At 55.7% G+C, this 21589-nt stretch overlaps 1 protein-coding gene across 1 annotated transcript; it reads right to left on the reverse strand.

Moving 5' to 3' along the window:
- Positions 1-4754: 4754 nt before the first annotated feature.
- Positions 4755-17095, reverse strand: CDX1 (caudal type homeobox 1). The gene is made up of 3 exons (XM_069029008.1): positions 16568-17095; positions 5242-5387; positions 4755-5035 (listed from the first exon to the last, which is right to left on the reverse strand). Exons 1-3 carry the CDS (start codon positions 16992-16994, stop codon positions 4829-4831), a joined length of 780 nt encoding a protein of 259 aa, XP_068885109.1. The 5' UTR covers positions 16995-17095; the 3' UTR covers positions 4755-4828.
- Positions 17096-21589: the final 4494 nt, after the last annotated feature.

Consider the following 21589-nt stretch of genomic DNA (forward strand, 5'->3'; position numbering starts at 1 on the left):
CAGCCCCATGTCACTAGTATGGACTGATCTCAACACAGACCATTCAGCATTCCTGGGTACACTTCACAGCCTCATCTTCTTGTGTCCAGGGCAGTATTTTTCATTAGAGACACCCAGGGCTGATGGTGCCCTGGAATGTCCATGCTGATACCATTTCTTCTGGGTTGTTCTGTATCTGGAACTTGCTTTTCTGGTTTTTCTGGTGCTGCTCTGGTAGCACCATCAGCTCTTCATTGCCTGGCATCACCAGGGAGTAAATGTCCCACCCCAGGCACCTGGGATGTCCCAGCTTAGCATTGCAGGGCTGGACCAAGTCTTGCATTACCCTGGAGCTGGCAAGAAATGCACTTCATGGAATAGCACACACCAGAGGCAGTAAGAGCCAGAAGGAGCAGTGCAATCTAGGGACCCCAAAAACCCCAGGAGAGGAGGACAGCAGTGTGCACAACTATCCCCGTGCCCTGATCCCCAGGGGGCTGGTACTAGGTAGCACACACAGGGCTTGCAAGCATTTTCTAGCAAGTTTTATTTTCTCCCACTCCATACCTCTGAGCCACCCAGTAAACCCTTCCCTTCTCATGGGCCAAAGCACAACACACATCCTCCATCCCAGTGCAGCACTGACAGACACTGGCACGGTCAGCTCTTTGTGACGCTGGAGGGCAAGGAGAGGGCAGAACACAGGCTGGGGAAACACCCTTGCCCACCCTGCCTGGTCAGCCCACACACATCCGGGTGGCAGCCGCCCGGGAAGAGGCGAGAAGGTGGCTGGCAGCGGGATGGGACCGTGCCCGGATCTGTGCCGCAGACACGAGGAAGGCGACAAGGCAGCGGTGCTCTGGTTAGTCACTGCTGGGAAGTGTGCCATGCTGGAGGCTGCTGGCAGGCCGGGTGTGCTCGGCCACCTGCTGTGCGTGGCCTTATTTTAATGATGGTTTCAAGATTTCTCCAAGGAGGGGTAAAGCTGGGCAGTGGGAGCTGACGGAAAGTGCAGAGGGAGGAGCAGGGAGAAACGGTGGGAACTCGTAGAGAACAGCCCCCAGGGACCCCTGGCTATGAGGGCAGGCTATCCCCAGAAGGGTCAGGTTCCATGTGGGATGTGTCACTTAGGAGGAAGCTGCTGCAGGTGCTAAAAACAGGTATTCGTCACCTGCCAGGGGTGAAACCGTCAAGGTGACACGTGTCCAGGAGGTTTGAACCACAAGTTCCAAAGCTGGTGGGGACATGGTGCCCCTTTCCTGGCACAGGGAGGGCCCTGCATGGTTCACCCATCCCTGCCCAAATGGCAGATGCAGGGCGCAGGGGAGGACATGGGAGGGGGAACGCAGCAGATGCATTTCGTCACCCGGTCAAGGGGCGTGTGTGTGTGTAGGGGGAAGGGGTGCCTGGGTGTGTGGGCGCATTTATTGCCTCTTCCCACCAGCGCTGGCTCCCTGTGCACACACGGGTGGCAGGGACCCAAGGGCACAGCCCACGGCTCCCTGGACTTTTACCCTGCTGTGCAAACAGGCAGGCGCCAGATTAGGGTATCAGTTGGAATTTCATCCTGTCAACGGCACCTGCAGCCTCTCTGGGCGGGCAGTGGAGCATCTTCCCTCTGTCCCAGCCCCTCGTCTCCCTGCAGACCACCCAACACCGCAGGTGAATTTGGGAGATGCACATTTTGTGCCCACCAGGGCTCTGTTCCCTGCCCCACTGTTGTCTGCAGGCTCCCCCCGTGCAGACAATAGTGATGCACAGTGCTGGGCTGCCATCACCCCATCCCCTGCCAGGGCAGGATCCTGCCACTGGTCTCTCATGTGGCAAAGACAAAATTGGACGTTAAAGGGAGCTAAAGGATGATGAGTGTGGGGAGCCCCCACCATGGGGACCATGCTGGAGTCTGCACACAGAAGCAGCCCCAGTTTCCCCAGTCCATCCCAGCTCTTAAGGCAAGTGGCTAATCCAGTCTCCTCCCTTCCCGATATGGCACCAGCTCCATTGCCTTTGCCTCCCCCTGCCTGTTTTAGTTCCTGATTCCCCACGTTTCCTTACAGGGGTGCAGTGAGGTGGTTCTCCTGTGCCATGGGCAGCCTGGCACCGTGCTGGTGAGTGCGGGGTCACCCGGGTACAGCAGTAGGTGCAGCAGTAGGTGCAGCCTCTGTTGCAATTGCAGGAACAAACCCTTTGCTCTGTCCCTCTCTCAGCAATGCCACCTCATCCTGTTCCCACTCCTCCATCTCCTCCACCCACGAGGACTTTATCCTGCTTCAGGTGTCCCTCCAAAGCCAGCTGCCCTACCCTGGCACCTCAAGACACCCCAGGCAATGCTTGGCACAGGGAGGAGTTTTGTGGCTGGAGGAGCCATTTGGGGCAGGGATTTGAGGGCAGCCCCTTGCTCAGTGCCCTGCTAGACGAGGGGAACACCGATGGGATGGAGAGGGGAAAGTGTCAGGCACCGATGCCAGCTGTCCCAGGCACTATCTCATATCCTCATTCTCTGTTTATTCATCTTGGACAAGGAGGATATTCAGCCCATCGAAAGCCATAAAATGAGATTAGAGACCAGGAGGCGCCAATGGGAGGCAGCCACATCCGTGGGCAGCTGGCCTTGTTCTTTGGTCTCTGCCAGCCCAACCACAGCCTCACCCTCTCCCCCTCTGTCTCCAGTGCTGTGAGTTTGCAGCCATCGGATCACCCAGCACTGCCATCCCTCTTGGTGCTGAAGGAATGAGACGTGGCAGTGCCATGCCATGATATGAGCCATGCCAGTGCCAGCAGTGCCCCTGTGGGACAGGCACACCGTGTGCTACACGGACAAGGCTGCTGCCTCAAGATGCCCTTCCCAACCCTGGCTGCGCCCAGGGGCATTGGCGCCAGCGTGACCTCGGAGCCGGCACCCTCCCCTGCCCCAGCACCACAGGCCAGGAATGACAGCAACAAACCTGTGTCACACAGGATCCCTGCTTGTTTTTATTTTCACTGATGCCTAAAAAATAAAAAGGAAAACCAGTTCTGCCTTATATACACAAAAACTGAGCTGATGTCCTGAGTCGACGCAAACATTTGTCCTCATCACCGAGCACACCTGGTAACAGAGGCCGTGGGAAGTGTCACCGGCAGGAGGGAGACCCAAAGCCTTTGGGGGCTGGAGCAGAGCAGTGGACACAGTGGGATAACAGGGAGCCCCTTGTAAAAGCCACAGCACACCTGGGGATTCTGTGTTCTGGGGGCTGGCAGTGGACAGTGTAGCCAAGGCATGCGAGGCACAAGCGGTGTCAGGTGGGGTGTGAGGGTTTGTCTGGGTGCTCTTCAGGCAGCAGGGACGTGTCTGCTGCTCCATCTTCCCAGAGCTTGGAGAGAAAATGCTGAGAAAGGTCACACAAGCCACCATGCAAAGCTCATGCTCCCTCATCCCTGTCTTGGTCTTCAGAAGCCGCAGCCAAGGAGCACTTGGTGCAGCCCTGAGCAGGAGCCACAGACCCTCCTGTGTCCCAGCTGTGCCCTAGCTGTGCCCTAGCTGTGCCCCAGCTGTGCCCCACTGGCCTTTGGGGTTGCTGAAACTGGGCTGTACGTTAACCTGGGCCTATACAATGGTCAAGACTCAGCAGGATGAAGGGACTCCTCAGCTGCAGTTCACCAGTAGGAATGGATGGGGTTTAGCTAACTGGCCTAGGGAACACAGTGGGTGAGAGGGAGTGCAGTGCATGGAGGAGCAGGGAGAAAGGGAGGACAAAATCTGTAGTCCTGTAATCTGTAGTTTTAAAGAAAATAGGAAAATAATTGCTTCTCTGTCTTTCTGAAAACCACCTCTCCATCACCTAACACCAGGGCACATGCCAGTCATTTCTTGCATGCCTGAGGAGGCCCCTGCCCACCTGGCAGCAGCTCCTGGTGCCTGCAGTTACTGTGCTCCCTTGGAACAGCGCCCAAATCTCTCCTGGTGCTGGCCCTTCTGGACAGCCCAGGGCTGGTTCTTGGACCCTGTCTCCATGGCAAACCTTCCGTTCTCCTTCCCTTCCCCATGGAAGGGCTCAGTGGCGTGGTCTGTCCCCACTGTGCCTGTGCTGGGCTCCCTTCTACCCTCTCCCTGTGCTCCAGGGGGAGGATGGCTGCAGTGCCACCTTGCCATGGCACAGCCAGGGGAACCAGGGCTGCAGGAGCATGTGGCTCTGCATGGCTGCAGGGGCAGAGCTGAGGATGCAGGATTGGGCACTGCCAGGGTCACTGGGGACAAGGGCGGGGATGTTCAGGAACTCTTGTCAAGGACGTGCTCCAGCTTGCCACCATCACTGTGGTTTGAAGGGCTCCCATGTCACGCCCCACAGCCGAGGGTCTTGCCTGGTTCCCAGAGCCCAACTTGCTCTGCCCTCCTCACCCCACTTCCCAGAAGACCAGCTCAGCAGAAATCCATTTTGCCTTGAGTCCAGCCAGGTCTTTTTTTCTACTTCAGTCTTGTTCGAACTGCCCAAAAGCACCAGGCAGCTGGATTGCCAGGAGCACCAAAGGAAGCACCTGGAGCACCACAGGAAAGCCCTCCTCCACTATCACCCCCTTCCTTCTGCTGACATCAGGACTTTTCTGTGGGCTACAAAGACCAGAGACCAAACTGGTGTGTGGTTCCTATGGGAGAGCAGTACCTAACCCATGTTTTTTTACGCAGGGCAGAGCACACCAGTCCCTTGGGAAGGTCCCAGTGCCACCTGGCCCAGCCTTGCTGTCTGCCCCATCGGTTCAGCCAGGGACAGTCATGTCTTTGGGAAGGGGCTGTCACCCTTCAGAGCACGTGGGCTGGTGGGGCTCTGCTGCATAGTGCTTTTCTCTTGGGGTCTGTAGCTGGTGAAGAGGGTTAAGGCATGAATTCTTCCTTGATCGTCAGTGGAGATGAGGAGACGAGGTTGGGGGCATTGCTGCTGCAGAGGCCTCCGATGGGTCCCAGTGTGCTGACAGCTGGTGGGGTGGGCGTGGTGGTGCTGGTGGGCTGGCTCTGCTGCTGCAGCTTCTTCTTGTTCACCTTCCTCTCCTTCGCCCTCCGATTCTGAAACCAGATTTTCACCTGCACAAAGGAAAAGACGGCAATGCAAAGATGAGGATGGACTCAGGCAAGGATGACAACCCTCAGTCCCCATGGGGCAGGGAGGGCATCCCAAAGTTTGGAAAGGATGTCTGTGGAGCAAGGTGGGGCTTGAGCTAAGGCCTTCACCCTTCCCCATCCCCATCTCCAGCCGGGATGTGGTTTTCCCAGGACTCTGCAGCACTGACCTGCCGTTCGGTCAGCCCGAGGGCCGCGGCCAGCTCGGCCTTGCGGCGGATGGTGATGTAGCGGCTGTAGTGAAACTCCTTCTCCAGCTCCAGGCGCTGGTGGTCCGTGTACACCACCCGGTACTTGTCTTTTGTCCTGGTCTTGCCTGGCAGAGAGAGCAGATAGGGGTGAGCCGAGGGGAGAAGAAGGGGAGCAGTGGAAGGGAGGGAGCATCCCCAAGGGCACAGAGGAGACACAACCACCTGTGGAGAGCTCAGGAGAAGCATGCAATGCCCTGGGGACCAGTGGGAAAGACAGTCAGGAGGCTCCTACTGGCTTTAACATCCTTCTTGTTTAGCATCAGGATGTTTCTTCTTGTTGGGAAGTACCTGGGCTTTGGTGGAATTGCTTGGTAGAAAGAGTAGGATGGATTCAGATGTGCCCCGGGAAAATGGACCATACAGGTCCCTGAGAGGACCACACATGGTCCCTGAGAGGAGCAGAGCTGCAGGTCCTGCAGTGGGCAGAGGAGAGGCTGCCTGGCTGGGTTAAGGAAAGCCCAGCTCTTCGCTAGAAAGCCCAAAACCAAGGTGCCATCACTTGAATGTGCATGGATCAGAACAGGGGAAGGGCAGAAAACCTTGGAACGATCACATTTCTCTGCCTCCAAGAGGGCTACTCTCCTTCTCCCTGTACTGAGCTAAGACAGAGGGCAGTGCTCTTGGTGCAGTCTTTAAAGATGCACTGGAGAAAGCCCACAGGATGCCTAAGCACTCCTGGGGACGGGCTCAATGGACCAGGGGTGTTTGGCCAAAGCCAGCCTGAATCTCTCCTTGGTCCCCCCAGATAGGGACAGAGCTTGGGGCCATCAGGACCCACAGATGCACATCCCATGGGTCTGCAAACAGCACCTGCTGCTTTCTAGCAGCAAAATACAGTCAAAGGTCCTTTGTTATTCCACAGGGACACAGGGTGAGCTGTGGAACTCTGCCTGGGCCGTGGGGGGCAGGTGGCACTCCGAGGGAGGACGCCCATGCCCGGCAGTTTGCTCACAAGTTCCTGGTGTTTTTCTCTGCAGAAGAGCCCACAGGCAGGGAATAAACACAGCTGTGAGTATTTGCTTCCCCACCCAAAATTACAAAATCCTGTTCCAGGGAGTCGAGAGGGATGATACCTGGCCATTTGCTTGCCTGGCAGACGTGTTTGCCCATATTCTCCTGAATTTCTGATGCTGAGAGCAGTGCTGCTGTGGGAAGGAGTGGGAGCAAGCTCAGAATAGCTCCATGGATTTTCCTGGGGCTGCCCTGGGTGTATCAGCATGGACAAGATACTGCACACCACTGCTGCAGATGTGCAGAAAGGGATTTCTGGTGACTCAGCAACTTACATAACCTCACTTGCAGCCTGGTTCTGCCAGGAAAGGGGATCTTTGTGTGCCTGCCATCCTGTTCATCCATTCTCCCTAATGAGTCCTTTGCACATCCACCCATTTGGGCCAAATCAGTCGGACACTGGGCAGTCTCAGCAATACAATTAAATTCTGACACCGTCCTAGTGGAAGCAGGCATTTAGGTGGTGCAGACAAAAACTGGGCTCTAGACACCCTAATAAGACATCAGAGAACATCCACAGAGCAAAACCCCAACCTTCAGGCTGCAAATCTGTTTGTGGACCAGCTCAGTTTTATTTTTGACAGTGTCTCTCTCCTGCTCTCACATTGAAAGGAGATGGAGAACTTCCTAAGCCACTTCTTATGCTGAAACTTAAATGTGAAAGAGTTGAAGACAGGACAACCCACATCCACTGCAGGTGGGAGAGGGGCTTGCAGCACCACATGGGATGGAAGAAAGCAGCTGGTTTTCTACTGAATAAGCAGGAGCCACAAAGATCCAGCTCATGGCATCACTGAGCAAACCAAGTGTGGAAGCACGAGTGGGAGTAAGCGGGACCTGGGATGTGCAAAGAAGGCACCTCACCCTGCAGGGACTGGATGCTGGCACTCCCAGGCACACAAGCAGCAGTCACTCAATTCAAGTTAGCACCCAGTTTCCATCACTATGCCACTGTCTGCGTCCTCCTGCCATTGCTGCTGGTGGTGGTGGCACAGGCTCAGCACAGCATGAGCAGGGTGATGGCTGAGGGTCCCAGCACAGTCCCCAAGAAGCACTGAGGCTCCCCAGTGATCCATGGAAGAGGGAAGGCTGCAACACAACCAGGAATAGAACCAGAGTTCCAGCACCAGGGCTGGACTTCAGCCACTAACTTGTAATTGAGGGATGGGATGAATTCAGTGACTGTTTCAGAGAGTGGGGAGCCCAGCTCATCCCAGGGCTTGTTGGAAGTGAACACATAATCCCTCCTCACCACCACCAGGTCAAACCTGCCTCTGACCACACAGGGTGACCCTGTGGGTTAAGAAAGGGTAAAAAAGGTTAATTTGATTGAGCAAGGTGTGTGTGGAATATCTGTAGAGACAGGGCTGAAACGCAGAGATTCCATGTGCAAGGGGTCTGTGGCAGCTTTGCCAGGCACTTGTCTCCTACTTGTCACACGTCAGCTATGACAGCTCCAAACAAAAGTGCCCCCGGGAGACCCTGCTGGGCTGCAGTGATGCCAGGGGCACCCAGCCCACGCAGGATCTGCACCCTGCCCTCGCTCTCCCACAAGGCCCCCGTCTGTCCCAGGGTCACTGCTGCCTCTCAGCACCCTACAGGGGAAGGGTTCACCAGCATGAAAAGAACTTCTGCACCCCAGCCCAGGAGGGACCTGTGCTGAATCTGCAAACACAGCAATTCCCAAGAAGTTACAGAATAAACCAGATGCTCTGGTGGAGATTTATGTGAGGTTTAACAGCTCTGTGAGAAACTGGGCTCCCTCTGGCTGCTCCAGGCTCAGGGGCTCCTGCAGGTTTTTTTTCTCATAGATTTATCTTTTTTTCTGTTTTTTTCTTTTTTTTAATCTGAAAGCAAAAACCTCTCTAAAGAGATAATAACTTTAAAATGGTTTTACTTGCAATGTTGTTATTTGAATAGTACTGTTTGGAAAAAAGGAACACCTGGAAAGTGAAGGAGTTGACAGATACAGTAAAAAAATATAAAGACTAAAGAAATAAGGCGGTTTGTGAATACCACATATGCCATGAATTTCAGTAGGAATTATTATTTCCTGCTGCAGCTGTAAATAGATCCATCACACCCTGTTCTTTGTTATTCCCTCTTCATCCTTCATCCTCGATGGAGGCTGTGCTTTGCCTCAGGGCTGGCAGAGCCATCACTGGGTGAGCTGGGCACCAGGCTCAATATCAGTATCAATATCATCACTTGCTGCTCAGTATCAGGTAGAAAAGACTCCAAACAGAGGGCTGACGACCAAGCCAGAGATGGAAAGTTATTCACCTCCACTAATTGCTGGTTTCAGATGTTTGCTGAATTCAGGGATGTACTGTGGGTGATTCACAAGGAAAAGAAAAGGATTTGCAAGAAATACTATTGACAATGAATAATTCAACTACCTTGAATGTGAATGCTGGGTTACACTTAACTCTCTCCTGGAGACTTTTTATGGCTCTGTGAAAAGAAAGAGGAAATTTGGGACGAGCCAATCCGGTTCCTTACGGGGAGCCCTCGTGCCTATGGCCAAACAGAGGGATGGAACCAGGCAATTCCAGCCAGGCCTGGCAACACTGGAACAGGCTGTCCCATGGCTGGGATAACCTGGAGCTGGGGATGCTGCCCCAGGAGGGAGTGTGGATGGGATGCAGAGGGGGTGCTAGTGGTGTCTCTTAGCACAGTTGTTAGCTCCTTCCAACCCTGCTATGCATTTACAGCCCCTCCTGCTTGTCCCTGAAAGACCAGGCACAGGAACTGCTTGGACAGGCAAATGGAGCCATCCGTGGGGCCAGTGGGAATGGTTTCGGCTTTGGGATCAAGGCAGGGCCAATGACTGCATGGGGAGAGGGTATCGTTACTACTGTTAATGTATAACCCTAATAGCACTCACCTGAGCCACGATTAGATAAGGGAATAGCTTTAATGTGCTGTGCAAACCCCAAGGGACGCGCTCCCGAGTGTGCACGCACACACACGGGGGGGATGGAGTCCTGACCCCAGCCTGGATTCACTCCCCTCAGCAACCCTGCCCCGAGACAGGGATGCCAGAGCTCCTGCCCTGGGCTGGATCAGGAGCCTGGCAGGGTAAGGGAAAATCAAACTAGATCCTGTGCCCACCATCCTAAGCTCTCTCCCTCACAGCCACAGTGGAGGCTGCCAGGAAGGGGGTATTTCACCATCTCCAGTCCTGGCCTGCCCAGAGGATGGCTTTAAGTAAAAAAAAAGTGCCCCAAAAACCCTAACAGATTGAGAATATGGGCATTGTGAGGCTGGTGCTGAGCAGCTCTAAGGACAGCTGGGAAGGGGCTGGTTCAAACCAGGGAGGAAAGAGACTGTGGCACCCTGGGTGGAGGTGGAAAATAGCAAAGGAGCAAAAGCTGGCATGTTACGAGGGGATCAGCTGAGCTCCCAACAGAGGATCCCCATCCACAGGACACATTTCTCCCAGCCACAGCAGGAGCAGCACAGCTGCCAGCAGCCAGGAGCATAAACTGCAGCGCTTTTCTAAAAGTCTCTATTTCACAGGTCAAAGCAGCTCAAAATTACCACAGCCCCGTGGGCTCTGGCTCCGTGGGAAGCTGCTGTGCAGCCATCAGGGCTCTGATCTGGGAAGCTGGGGTACAGCAGCCCTGACCCACTGGCTGGAGCCACTGAGATGAGAGCCCACGGTGGTGACGGCTGTTGCACCCCACAGCAGATGTTCCCAAGGCCTGGGGACACGTTGGATGTTGCCTTGTAGAGGAGGTGCTGGCAGGGGCGACGGAGGCACTGCTGCCAGGCTGCCTCAGCAGCTCTCATGCCTCACTCTGTGCTGGCTCCTTGTGCTCCCAGAGCCATCGTGCCTGATCCCACCTGCCTGGTGGTGCTCTGGCCCCACACTGGCTCTGTCTGTACAGCCTTGCCTGCCCATCTCTCTGTACTGGGGAGCTGGTCCCACACTCTCTGATGGCATTAAAATATTACAATGCTGAAAAACATCGGGTGTGAAAGTCCTGTCACCAGGGAGCACCTGGGAAAGAACCAGTCCACACTGGAGGTAAAGTGCAGCAAGACGGTGCAAGGCTGTCCCCTCCGTGTGGGTGCTTCCTCTCCGTGATAAAGCTGCTCCATTCTGAATGAGCAGCATCTGCTTGCAAAGAGGGTAAAATCCTCCCATCCCAGAGGAATCACTGCTCTATCAAAATTTGGCATTTCTCCCCCGGCAAAGGATCAAGGAAAACTTCCCTCACGCCTGGCAGAGCTTTAGGCAATGCTATAGCTGGAGAAACAGAGGCACACAGGCAGTTCCAAACCAGAGTGGAGTCCCAGGGTGAGAGCCATGGGATTCCCTGGACAGTTTAATCCCCAGTCCTTCTCCAGCTCATGGGGGGAAATCCCCTTCACACCCCCACAAAACTGAGGACAGCCAGCAGAGTAATGCCCCATGACAGACACCCCAGGCCCAGGAAAGGGCTGGGGTCGGCTCCTAAAGCTCACGAGCCTCCAGGCTGGCTGGAGCCACCCTCATCTGGCAGCCAGATGTGCTCCAGCTGCCTGTGTGCAGAGGGGTCGATGCTCCCTCTGCCGAGCAGCGATGATGGGAGCCGCACTGCACAGAGGTGATGCTGAGGCTCGGGACAGACAGCCCGGATCATTTCCCCATCCCTAAACCGACTGGAAATAGAAACCCCAAAGTCTAAACTGGTGGTGGCAAGGGCGACCCTCTGATGCTCCCTTCCCCACACTCATTTTTTCCCCTCCTTTCCCCTCCAGGTCCAGCAGCCACTCCAAAACACCCACGCTCCTCTGTGGCCTGGGATGGGGGGATAAACCCGAGCCCCTCACACTCCCTGAGTGCTGGGAACCAGCAGCTCATGGTTTTCACAAGCTTTTCCCTTCCCTTGCATACTTCAATATCCTCAGCTATTTTTCCTCTGCCGCAGGAAGCAGAGGAGTGATGGATGGGACGACTGACGCGGGGCGAAGGACCGGAGCCATGTGGCTCATTTCATCACTGCCAGTGAGAAACGACCCCCTCTGTAGGGCAATCCTTCCCGAGATCCCTGCCTGACATCATTCCTCTGCCAGAATACACTGGATTTAGACAACGGCTGGGTGTCAAAAACTGGGTGAGAGGAACCACACATCCTCTCTGTACATATTTAATGTCTCAGTGCTGTGGAGGGAGGGAGGGAATGCTGGATGAATCCTCACTGAATGGACCCTGCCAAAACTCCCCCATCTGTACTCTGGGTTGTAAAAATGGGCATTTCAGACATCAGGGTTGAGGCAGGACTCATCTGTGCTGCAGGACACTGCAGGCCCCTCCAGAGAGCCCAGCAATGCTCCTACACCGAGGGTAGCTCTCTCCATGGCAGTTCATCTCACACAGCCTGGGGATTTCTTTCTGGTGCCAAAGGCTTCAGAGCAAACTGCAAATCTCCCATGTGCACCCACCCAGTAGGAATAAAACCTGGTTCAGCTTGGTATGGAGAGCACTGGAAACATTTCACTTGCCAAACTGCGCTGCTTGACCCAATGGCTTTCTGGTCCCCTGCTCACTGAGGATCAAGCTCTGTGTTCCCAAAAAAGCTTTGCTCTAAGTGCAAGTGTGTGGCTGGAGAAGGCATGCCCAGGGCTTGTGGGACTGGCAGAGCCGGCACAGTCAAGCAGGGCAGCCCTGCTGCCAAGCAGGGGCAGAAACCTGGTCAAAGAGCTGGATTTGGAGAGTGCAGACCGGTGCACAGGAGCACAGGCTCACCCTGGCTGGGTTTTGCACAGCTGGCACAGTGTGACAGGGACAGAGCTGCACCCACACCCACACCCACTGGTGAGGACACCCTTCCCAGGAGGTGCAAACCCCAAGGGCATGAAGAGCAGATGCCTGGTGTTTGTAGTGAGCTGGTGACTCCCCATGACAGCCCCATGTTCTTGGACATGGACAACACAACCAGAGGCCAGTCAGCCCCGGGGGCAGCAGCCTGAAGCTGGCTGTTGGGGCAAGTCTTTCCCAGCCCTGCAGTGACTCAATCCTTTATTTTGGCAACTGGCAGATTCCTTCAGTTGTTCCCATGTTTTATGAGCACTGAGCTGAGTGCCGCCAGCCTGGCTCCTGTGCTGGGTCAAAGGCCACAGCAGCGCGGGAGGACGGGGAGCGCCGGGTGACACATGGGCTGCTGGCACGTGTAGGGTGGACACAACCCCATTCAGAACATCACCTCACTCCAGCCCTGATCCAGCTCATCCCAATCTGCCACCTGGATGAAGCTCATCTGCAGTGGGGGGAGGAGAACAGTGAGGCAGTGGGGGTCCCATCTGGACATCAGGACTCCTCTCCCCCTTTGCAGCCCCATAGGGTTTGGCCCATCCTTGCCATGGGGCAGTGTGGGGGAAGGATCCAGCCCCTTATCCAAGCAATCACAAAGCTAACAGCACCAGAGTGGGCGTCCTTGAAGGGTCCCCTATAGGAAACATCTGTCATTGGCCAGAGGTTTAACGTGTCCCTCTGCTAATCCCAGGGTATTAGCCAGCCAAGCCCATCACGTAGGTACTGCCAGTGCTCCAGAGAAGCCTTTTTTGTTCAAGGAAAGTCAATTCTAGGAAAGTTTGAGAGGCCTGTACCTTGGCCAGCAGGCTAAGCAGTCAACAAACCCCAGCTGGGGCCAGGAGCAGGTTGTGGGTTAATAATTCAAGGGGAAAAGACTGATGGGGCCTGACACACACCCTGTGAGTGTCCCGGTGAAGCAAAGGGTCTTACAGGGAATGAGCATGTCCTAAAGAGTGGCTCCCCATGCAGGGACTGACCAGGGAAATGCACTGTCCTCCAGCCAGCACCATCATCCCAAAACATACCAAGCACAGAGTGAACCCCAGCAGTCCAGGGGAAATGTTTCTGTCTCATTATTGGGTTTTTTACTCTTTCCCCCAGTGTTCATGGGCCCCACTAGGAAAATAAACAGAGCTGGAAAACTGACCTAGAAATAGTAAAACTGAGCTGGAAAACTGCACACCCGGGAAATCACCACATGCTCAGAGCATCACTGCTTGCTCTCCATCACCCCAAAACCTGCCTGGCCACCATGGGCAGTGGTACCACACGAAGCCCTGAGCACATTTGCCTCCACAAGGGATGCTCCAATTGTACTTTCACTTGCACTATTTAGCACTGTGGCCCCTGCTCAATTAGTGACCTAAATGCCAGACCCGAGGCAGTATCTGAGGATTTGCATGACTAACGAGCAGAGAGTGAATTTCAAAGTTCAGCCAGCCCCTCTTCCAGCCACCTTCCTGAGCTTTTTATAAACCCTGGGTGCAATTCACAGGGAAGTTTGCAAATAATTGTGAATAAGGAGGAAGCATGAGGCTCTGACATGCTGCTAGTGAAGATTTTATGGGCAGAAAAGGAGGTGACATTGGAGAGAGAAATGAGGCCTGGGGACATCTTCCAGCTCGGTTCCCTTTAACTCCCAATTCCTGGTGACTGGAGTTGCAATCCCTTCTGCTGCTGGGTTATCTCAGCTCAGCCAAGTGAAGCACGCATGAATGTAGCAACAGGTACATAAAATCATCCCCCTGTAAAGCCTGACTCTTCAGTGAGTCACTGGGAGATTTCTCATTGATTTTTCTCAAGCTCTGGATCACATTTGCAGAAGTGCCTGACACACTCATATTCCCTGCACAACATTTTATTTTACTACCACGCAGCTCTTCCCCAAAAGCTTTCAAACTATGGCCAGGAGCTGTTTATACGAGACAAGACAGAAAGGGAACATTAATTTACAACTCTCTGAAGTATTATGATTTACAGCATTCACAATGAAACTGTTGATATTTATAGGAAAAATCTCATTGTATTCATTTCCTATTCCCCCAGTGGTGAGATGGGGAGTTTATCAATCCAGACGGATTAAAGTCCAGTTTATTGATTTCAATAAAATGATTCATCTATGAGCTTCACCCTTATCTATGTCAAACCCATCTCTGCCCTACTCTCTTTCAAGCTTAATGAAGACTTTTATTTCAAGGGCAGCACTGGAAAACCCCAACAGCATCCCACCATCTCCCAGCTCATGGTCCCACCACAGCAAAATCCTGCAGTTGCTTGGCACCAGAAGCATTGGGCTTGGACCCAGCAGAGGTGCAAGGACAGGTCCTTAATCTGTGGGTGACTTAGAAAAGGAGTTTACTGGTCATCCATCCCAAGGAAACCACCCCAAGGAAGGGCCTTTCACCCCCACATCGCTGTGGTGGGGCTGGGGCAGCTCCTCTGCGTGTGAGAGGAACAAGGCTGATTTATTTGTTCCTTTGTATGTCTTTGATCTAAGAGATACAAACTAAGCAACTAATGATATTTTTCCAGAATTCAATCAACTCAATTGTCGTCTAACTCAATCAGAGGCACTTTCAAGCCCCTGTTTTATCTCGGCCCCACTGCTGGGTGTAAACCCATGGCCTTGATCCAGAGGAGAGGTGTGCTGATGGCTTTCCTTCCCCACTCATTTTCCCTCCCACCTCTCTCCTCAGAAGAAATCAAGATGTTCAGACCTACAAACCCTGCAGAAGTGGCAGGGTCCCAGCTGCAGGGCAGGGCTGCTGGGGCCTTTTCCTCACATTTCCCTTTCCACCCCGGGCAGAGGGAAGCCCTCAGCCCTGGCACGTCTGTGGGTCTCCATCACTGCATCTAGGGGGAAGCATTTTTCCTAAATAGTTACATTCAGCGCTTAAAACGAGACAGGAAATACCAGCCTGCCTCTCCCTCCTCTTTCCAGACTGGGGCTGGGTTTTTTTCCATTTATTGGGATATTCTGCCTGCTCCACTGCAGACACTGGTCCCCATCCCTGCCACACAGATTCTAGGAATATGAGTAGGTATTTTCCATGCTGGAAGACCCCAGGCACATCTGAAGAAGACCCTTACGTGGCCCCTGCCCACTGGGAATGCAGTGCAGAGCCAAAAACAAGCCAAAAACCGGAGACACTACAAACAGGGAGCCCTGGCCCTGACTCCAAGGATATGGGGCAGCAGTAACTCAAAGCAAACTCGCTCCCTAGAGATGCCCACAGCGACTCCTGTAGTGAGTTTGCCTCCAGCAGTGCTCTGAGGAGCTCATGGCCAGCACAGGAGAGGGAGAGGGATGGCAGGTTCAGGCAAGCCCCGTGGGTCCCGCTGGGAAGGGTCCAGGCTGGGAAGATGAAAGGGTGGGGGTAGGTCCGGACAAAGGGCCCGCACCTCACCTCGCTGCCAGAGGAGCCGGCCACCATCTCCATGACAAAGAGAAGTCCTTGTCAATTTGGGCTGGCCCCAAGGGGGATCTGCCCACCGCCTTTGAAGTGGGCAGCAGGGAGGGTAGGGGGCTGGGGTCACCCAGACGCTTCCCCCAGGTCAGGAGTTCAGCGGGGACAGGACCCTGGGGACAGCACGACCACTCGGTGCCCAGGCCGGAGATAATCCCAGGAACCCAGGGCACCCTTTCCTGCAGAGCCGAGCACCCACCAGCCGTGCACCTGCAGCACCCACAGCCACCCTCCACGTGGCACTGTCCCCAAGACACTCTTTGCACACGCACGGTGCCCCTCGCGCACACACCGTGCGCGACACCGTCCTCACGCAGCGCCCTGCACACACACTCGGAGCACGTCACCTCCCCCAGGCACACCTGGTGACACTGCCCGCACACACACACACTGCCCGTGGTGCCCCGCACGCTCGCACAGAGCCTGCAGCACCTCCCTGGATGCACCCTGCGCACATGCACACGCACACAGCATGGCTGCGCACAGCTCCTTCCCTGCACACGCACACAGCTTTAGGCACCCTACACGGGCTCTCCCACAGCCAGCTCACGCTCTCATGTGCAGCCGCAGCCCCGCACACTCACCCCGGCACTTTTGACACCCCCCCCCCCCCATCCAACACTCCCTCAGGGTCCTGGGGGTCTCTGGTTCTGCCCATCCTACCCGGCGGCCGCGGGACACGGCACCGGCTGGGGAAAAGGACTTCCCAGCCTTACAAGCCCAGCTGTGAGTGTGGAAGGACAGCACCCTCCCTGCCCATCCTCAGCTGCTGCCACCTCGATGGCGGGGTCCCCTGCTCTTTGGGGACTGGGTGTCATGCCAAGGGCAGGCCAAACTTGCTGTCCTCCTGGCAGTCCCTGTGCAGGGAGAGCCACAGAGCAGGATCCGGCCCTGCAGAAATCCAAGCTCAGGGATCCTCTGCTCTGGGGATGGCGCAGGGGTGCAGGACTGGGGGTTTCCTTACCGTTGTTGCTGGTGCTAGGAATGCTGCGCCTCATCCACTCGTATGGGGTGCGTCTCTGGGCATTAGGGGAGAGCTGGGGGACCGAGCTGCTGATGGGTGGAGGCAGGAGTCCAGAGCTCGGAGGCTGAATGGGGTTAAAATCTGGGGGGCTGAATCCAAACTGCCCCGGGCTGGCGGTGGAAGGCGTCGCAGCGGCCCCATAGGAATGCCAGTCCTCCTTGGCAGGGGTGTAGGGAGAGCCCCAGGCAGCTGCCGGCTGCCCGTGGTGCAGGTCGTTGTTAATCCCCGGCACATGGTGGTAGCTGGCGAAGTCCGAGTACTGCGGTGGCCCCGGCACGTAGTTCTGGGGGTTGAGGTTGAGGCTGGGGTGCCGGACCGGGCTGGGATACATGTTGGTGTCCTTATCCACAAGATATCCTACATACATCTTCCCGGGCCGTCCCCGCGCTCATGCTGCGCCGCCGAGCCGCGACTGCGGCCGCTTGGGTTTGGCGGGGAGGCGGCCGCCCCTCCTTCGCCACCACTCACCTGGGCGCCTTGGGGAGCCTGTCCTGGGGCCAGGCACCTCCCTGCCCACAGGCTTTTATTGGGCCCAACCTCTCGCAGCATTTGCATTGAAAGGCAGGTTTGCATTTCAAAGTGCAGAAACCCCAGCGGGTGAGGGGGACGAGCTCAAACTTCCCACTCTGGCTGCAAGGAGGATGAGGTAGTGGGTGACCCCAGGGAGCACCGAGGACCCCCCAGACCCTCTGTCACCACCCCACAACTGTGCCCATGCCACCGGACGTGGTCCCTCTGTAGCAGCTGTCTTTGGGGACATGAGGGTGTCACGGGTGTCCCATGAAGATACCCCAAGGGACCTCACCACCATCCACACCCCAGGAGCAGCGTGCCTTGGGATGAACCTCTGTATTAAAACCCAGCTGCACGCAGGGGACAAGTTGGCCTGTGTGTGTCTGTCACCTGCCCTGTCCCCATGTTGGGGGACACCAAACTCTTGGTCTGAATGGGGTTCTCCTGTGCCCAGCAGCAGCATCTGCCTCTTTGGAAGAGAGGGGCTGGTGGAGGCTTTGGGTCTGCGTTTCCTTCATGCCAGGGCAAACCCACCCCTCCAACCCTGACAGCAAAGCTCAGCCCAGCCTCGAGAGCAGGAGAGATGGGCAGAACCTGTGTGCAGGGAGAATGCCCCCACCATAGGCACTGCTGGGATTACCCGGGCTGACACATCTCCAAGGGGCTCATGACCCTGCAGCAAGAGGAGTTTCTCACCTGCTTTCTCTCTTAAGAAAGCAAAACCATCCCCATATGTTTGGTGATAAGGAAAACCAAGCAGAAAGGAGACCCTCGTGAAGGCCTGTCTGCCTGCAAGGTGGGAGGTGCCAGCCACAAACACCCCAGCAGAGATCACACCTGTCAGGTCAGACACACCTGCACCCCAGAGGGGGACAAGGGACCGAGGACCTGCGCTGTTCCACACTGCCCAGAAATCCCCACCACTGGCAGCTGGGAACCTCGGCCCCACCGACGTCCCCCTCCCCGCCGGTGCCACACTCCGGCTGCACTGGCCACCACCCAGCCACAGCTGTCATTTGCAGGCTGGCTTTTTCTCCCCAGTCAGAAGCAGAGTCCACAGAGGCTTCAGGAGGGTGTTTTGTCACCTCCTCGAGGCCGCCTCTGTCCTTTTCTCTGCAGCAGCCCCTTCCCCTTATAGAAAAGTGAGCAGGGCAAGGACGGATCCTCACCGTCCTGGAACCAAAACAGCCTGAAATTTGACAATAGGAAACAGGAAAAAAAACAAAGAGATTAAGGATGAAATTGAGTGGAGGGGATAAAACCTCCATCACGGAGCTCTGGACCCTCAGTGTTCTGTGTCAGTCACAAGCTCCTCATCCCATTGCTCTGGCCCCAGTTCTACCTGAAACTGGGTGCACATATTCCCCTGTGCTACATCCACTCCCTGCAAGGAGGTGGGTGCCAGGATGAGATGGAGAGGAGATGGGTAGGAGGTGAGTGGTCTGGTTTAGGAGGACAGAGAAGGGTAAACCCCCAGCAATGGGAAATCACCCCCAGAGCTGACATCACACACAGTCTGCCTCCTGAAACCTGGCATGGCCAGAGGCACCAGGAGAGGTGAGCACTTTGCAGCACCCCCTCTGGGCCCCCAGGGTCCCCAAACCCCTTGCTCAGCCTTGTCCGAGGCTCCTCCCTTGTGACAAAGGTGACTGTCATGACCGTCCCACCCAGTGATGATCTCAGCTCACCACTCAGCTCAGATTGCTTGACGTGCCATATAATCCCATCTATCCTGGATTTTTCCCAAGATCTCAGTACAGCCATGGCTTTGTGCAAACTAGAGAGCCAAGGCCACGTTACTCCTCCTCTTCCTCCCGTCAGCAAAGATGCTCAGGAACTGGGGGAAAGAAAAGAAGAAAAGAAAAGAAAATTCCCCCTGAGCAGATGGTGGGAGGTAGAGAGCAACAGAGGTGGCTGCTGGGTCCCATCCCAGGGGTGGCTGCACTTCAGGGTCTGGGGTTATTCCTGCCACTGGCTGTTTCCTTCAGGCAGTGACAGGGAGCCCAAGCCCCCCTTACCTTTTCCCAACCTGTGGAGCCAAAGCCAAGGACTCAGGCAGTTGGTGGGGATGAGAGGGCTGAGGGGTCTGGGGCAGCACCCCACAGCTGCATCCTCCGCAGGGGAGCAGGTGACAGGCTTGGCAGGGCAGAGCATGGCCAGGTGCCCGCTGACAGCTGAGCGTGAACTCCCTCAGTGTGGGCGAAGGGGGCGGGGGAGGACAATTGGGCCATAAAGATCCACCAACAATAACTTCTCTCTTCTGCTTTTCTTTGACCCGTTTATTACTGGTGGGAAAGTTTGTGCTGGGGAAGAGCCAGGTGAGGAGCCCTTCATGAGCTCCCCAGGCTGCTCAACTGGGGCTGAAGGGTGCTGATTGGGACCCTCGGTGCCCCAGGATGCCACCTGCCCCGGGGTCCCATGGGTGAGCAGATGAGGGACTGACAGAGCGCTGGGGGGTCCCCAGCTGGGTGAGAGGAGGTGGCGGTACCCCCTCCATCCATCCCAGAGACCCCCAGAAACACACCCAACCTGGGGACCTCCTCCTAGTCCTTCAGACCTGGTATTCCCGGTGGAAACCAGGCAGATACAGCAGAGAGGGAGAGCAGGCAGGGTTCCCTCGACGCTCCCTGGGGCTCGCTGCTGCTATCTGTGATCGAGTGATGCCATCTCCTGGAAGGAGGAGGGCTGGGAGGTCCCCAGGGCCAGGCTGCACACAAGTTTCTCAGATGGAGCAGGGACACCATCTCATCACCTCCCGCTGCCATGGAGGAAGCATTCAATATGGAAACCAAGTCCTAACTTGTCCCCCAACTTGCTCTGAACCCCACCATGGTTTCTGCAGGAGAGGGAGATGCCCACAGAGAGTCAAGTAGGTGTCCCCCCTTGCTCCCCTTTTCCCCCAGAGGCTCCTTCCTCACTTCACTCCCTCCAGCTCCTATTGCTCCCAAAGGCAAATCTGTGGCTTCAGACCAGCATATCCCAGAGCTGCATGGCCCCACTCACATCCCAGCCCAGCCAGGGTTTGACCTTTTGGTCATTCCCCAGCTTCTTAATGCCCTGAGAGTAACCCCTCTCTCTGACAATGGAGACATTAGTGCTACCCTCTTGCAGAGGAAAACCCCCTGTCTCATGTCCACCAGCCCCACTGCAGGCTCCTGTGTGGCTTTTGGCTCTCCCCAGATGCCTGAACCACCCCTGTGCTGTCACCTGTGTCCCCGTGCTGAGGAGAGTCTGAGGAGCTGGTCCCCAGAGATGGGTGCTGGACTGGGATAGCCCCAATGGATGTGCCAACAGTGCACAGTACAGCTCCTCTCTCCCCATCCAGGGCCAGTGATCCTCTTTGGGATCTGGATCAGCTTTCTTGGCAAATGCAAATGCCACAAACCCTGTGAATATCCTCAAGAGGGCACTGGGGACAGGGACACATACTGGCATCCCTCATCACTTCCCAGCACGTGTGGGCCCTGCTCTTGGTGAGGTGGGGATGTGATTCTCCCTGCACTGGTGGGGAGCATCCTGGTTTCGCTCCTTTGCTGCGTTTCAGGCACTGTGCAAGCAGAGGGTTAACGATTCCCACATTAAGTGGCTGCAGATGTGTGGGAAAGGCTGGGGCGAGCGGCCGGCATCGTTATTAGTATTCACCCAGGAGCCTGTCGCTGCCTCCTGGGGCTCTGCCGAGCACATTTAATACCAAGGTTCGTGGTGGGGGTTAGGAAGAGTGCGTGGGATGGGGTCGGAAAGGCCCTGAGGTGGGGAAAGGCAGCAGGATAACATCCTCCATGCTGGCTGCTGCCTCCTCCAAGTGTCCCAGCCCTGGGGATGTAGGGAAGGGGCCAGCATCCATAGGGACACAGCACCATATGTGTGTATGGCCCAGTGCTACCTCCTGACACTGCTGTCGCCTTGTGGTGTCCATGGCCAGTGTTTCCAGTGCTGCAGGAGTGTTCCCAGTGCTGGGGAATGCTGCAGGATACTCCCCAGGATGCTCCCCATCATGTTATGCTTGGGCATACGTTCACTTCGGAAGAAACCCAGCACTTTCTGCCTCCCTTTCCTCCCTGGGCCCTGGTGTCACTGTCTTGGGGTGACCTTATGATGTGTATCCCATATCGCTGCCTATGCCCAGAAATTAATTTCTGTGTCTTTCTATGCCTCTAAACTGAGCCTGAGAGGGGGAAGGAAAAAACTGAGCAAAACTTTTTCAGGGCAGCTTGCAGCTTGTTCAAGGTCACACAGAGATAGCACGTTTTTTTTTTCTGGCAAAGCAGGATCACACACACAGGGTACAGGCTCCTCTGGACACCAGGGCAGAGCTTTAGAGATGCTGGATGAAGCCTCGGTGCAGCTCCCTGCAGGGCCCAAGAGCTGGATCCAGCCAGGGGCAAGTGCTGGCAGCTGCCACGCCAGATGGGCTGCCCAGATGTGGTGCTGTGCTCCCTGGCACCCTCT

This window comes from Aphelocoma coerulescens, chromosome 13 (assembly GCF_041296385.1).
Source record: "Aphelocoma coerulescens isolate FSJ_1873_10779 chromosome 13, UR_Acoe_1.0, whole genome shotgun sequence".
NCBI classification, from domain to species: Eukaryota; Metazoa; Chordata; class Aves; order Passeriformes; family Corvidae; genus Aphelocoma; species Aphelocoma coerulescens.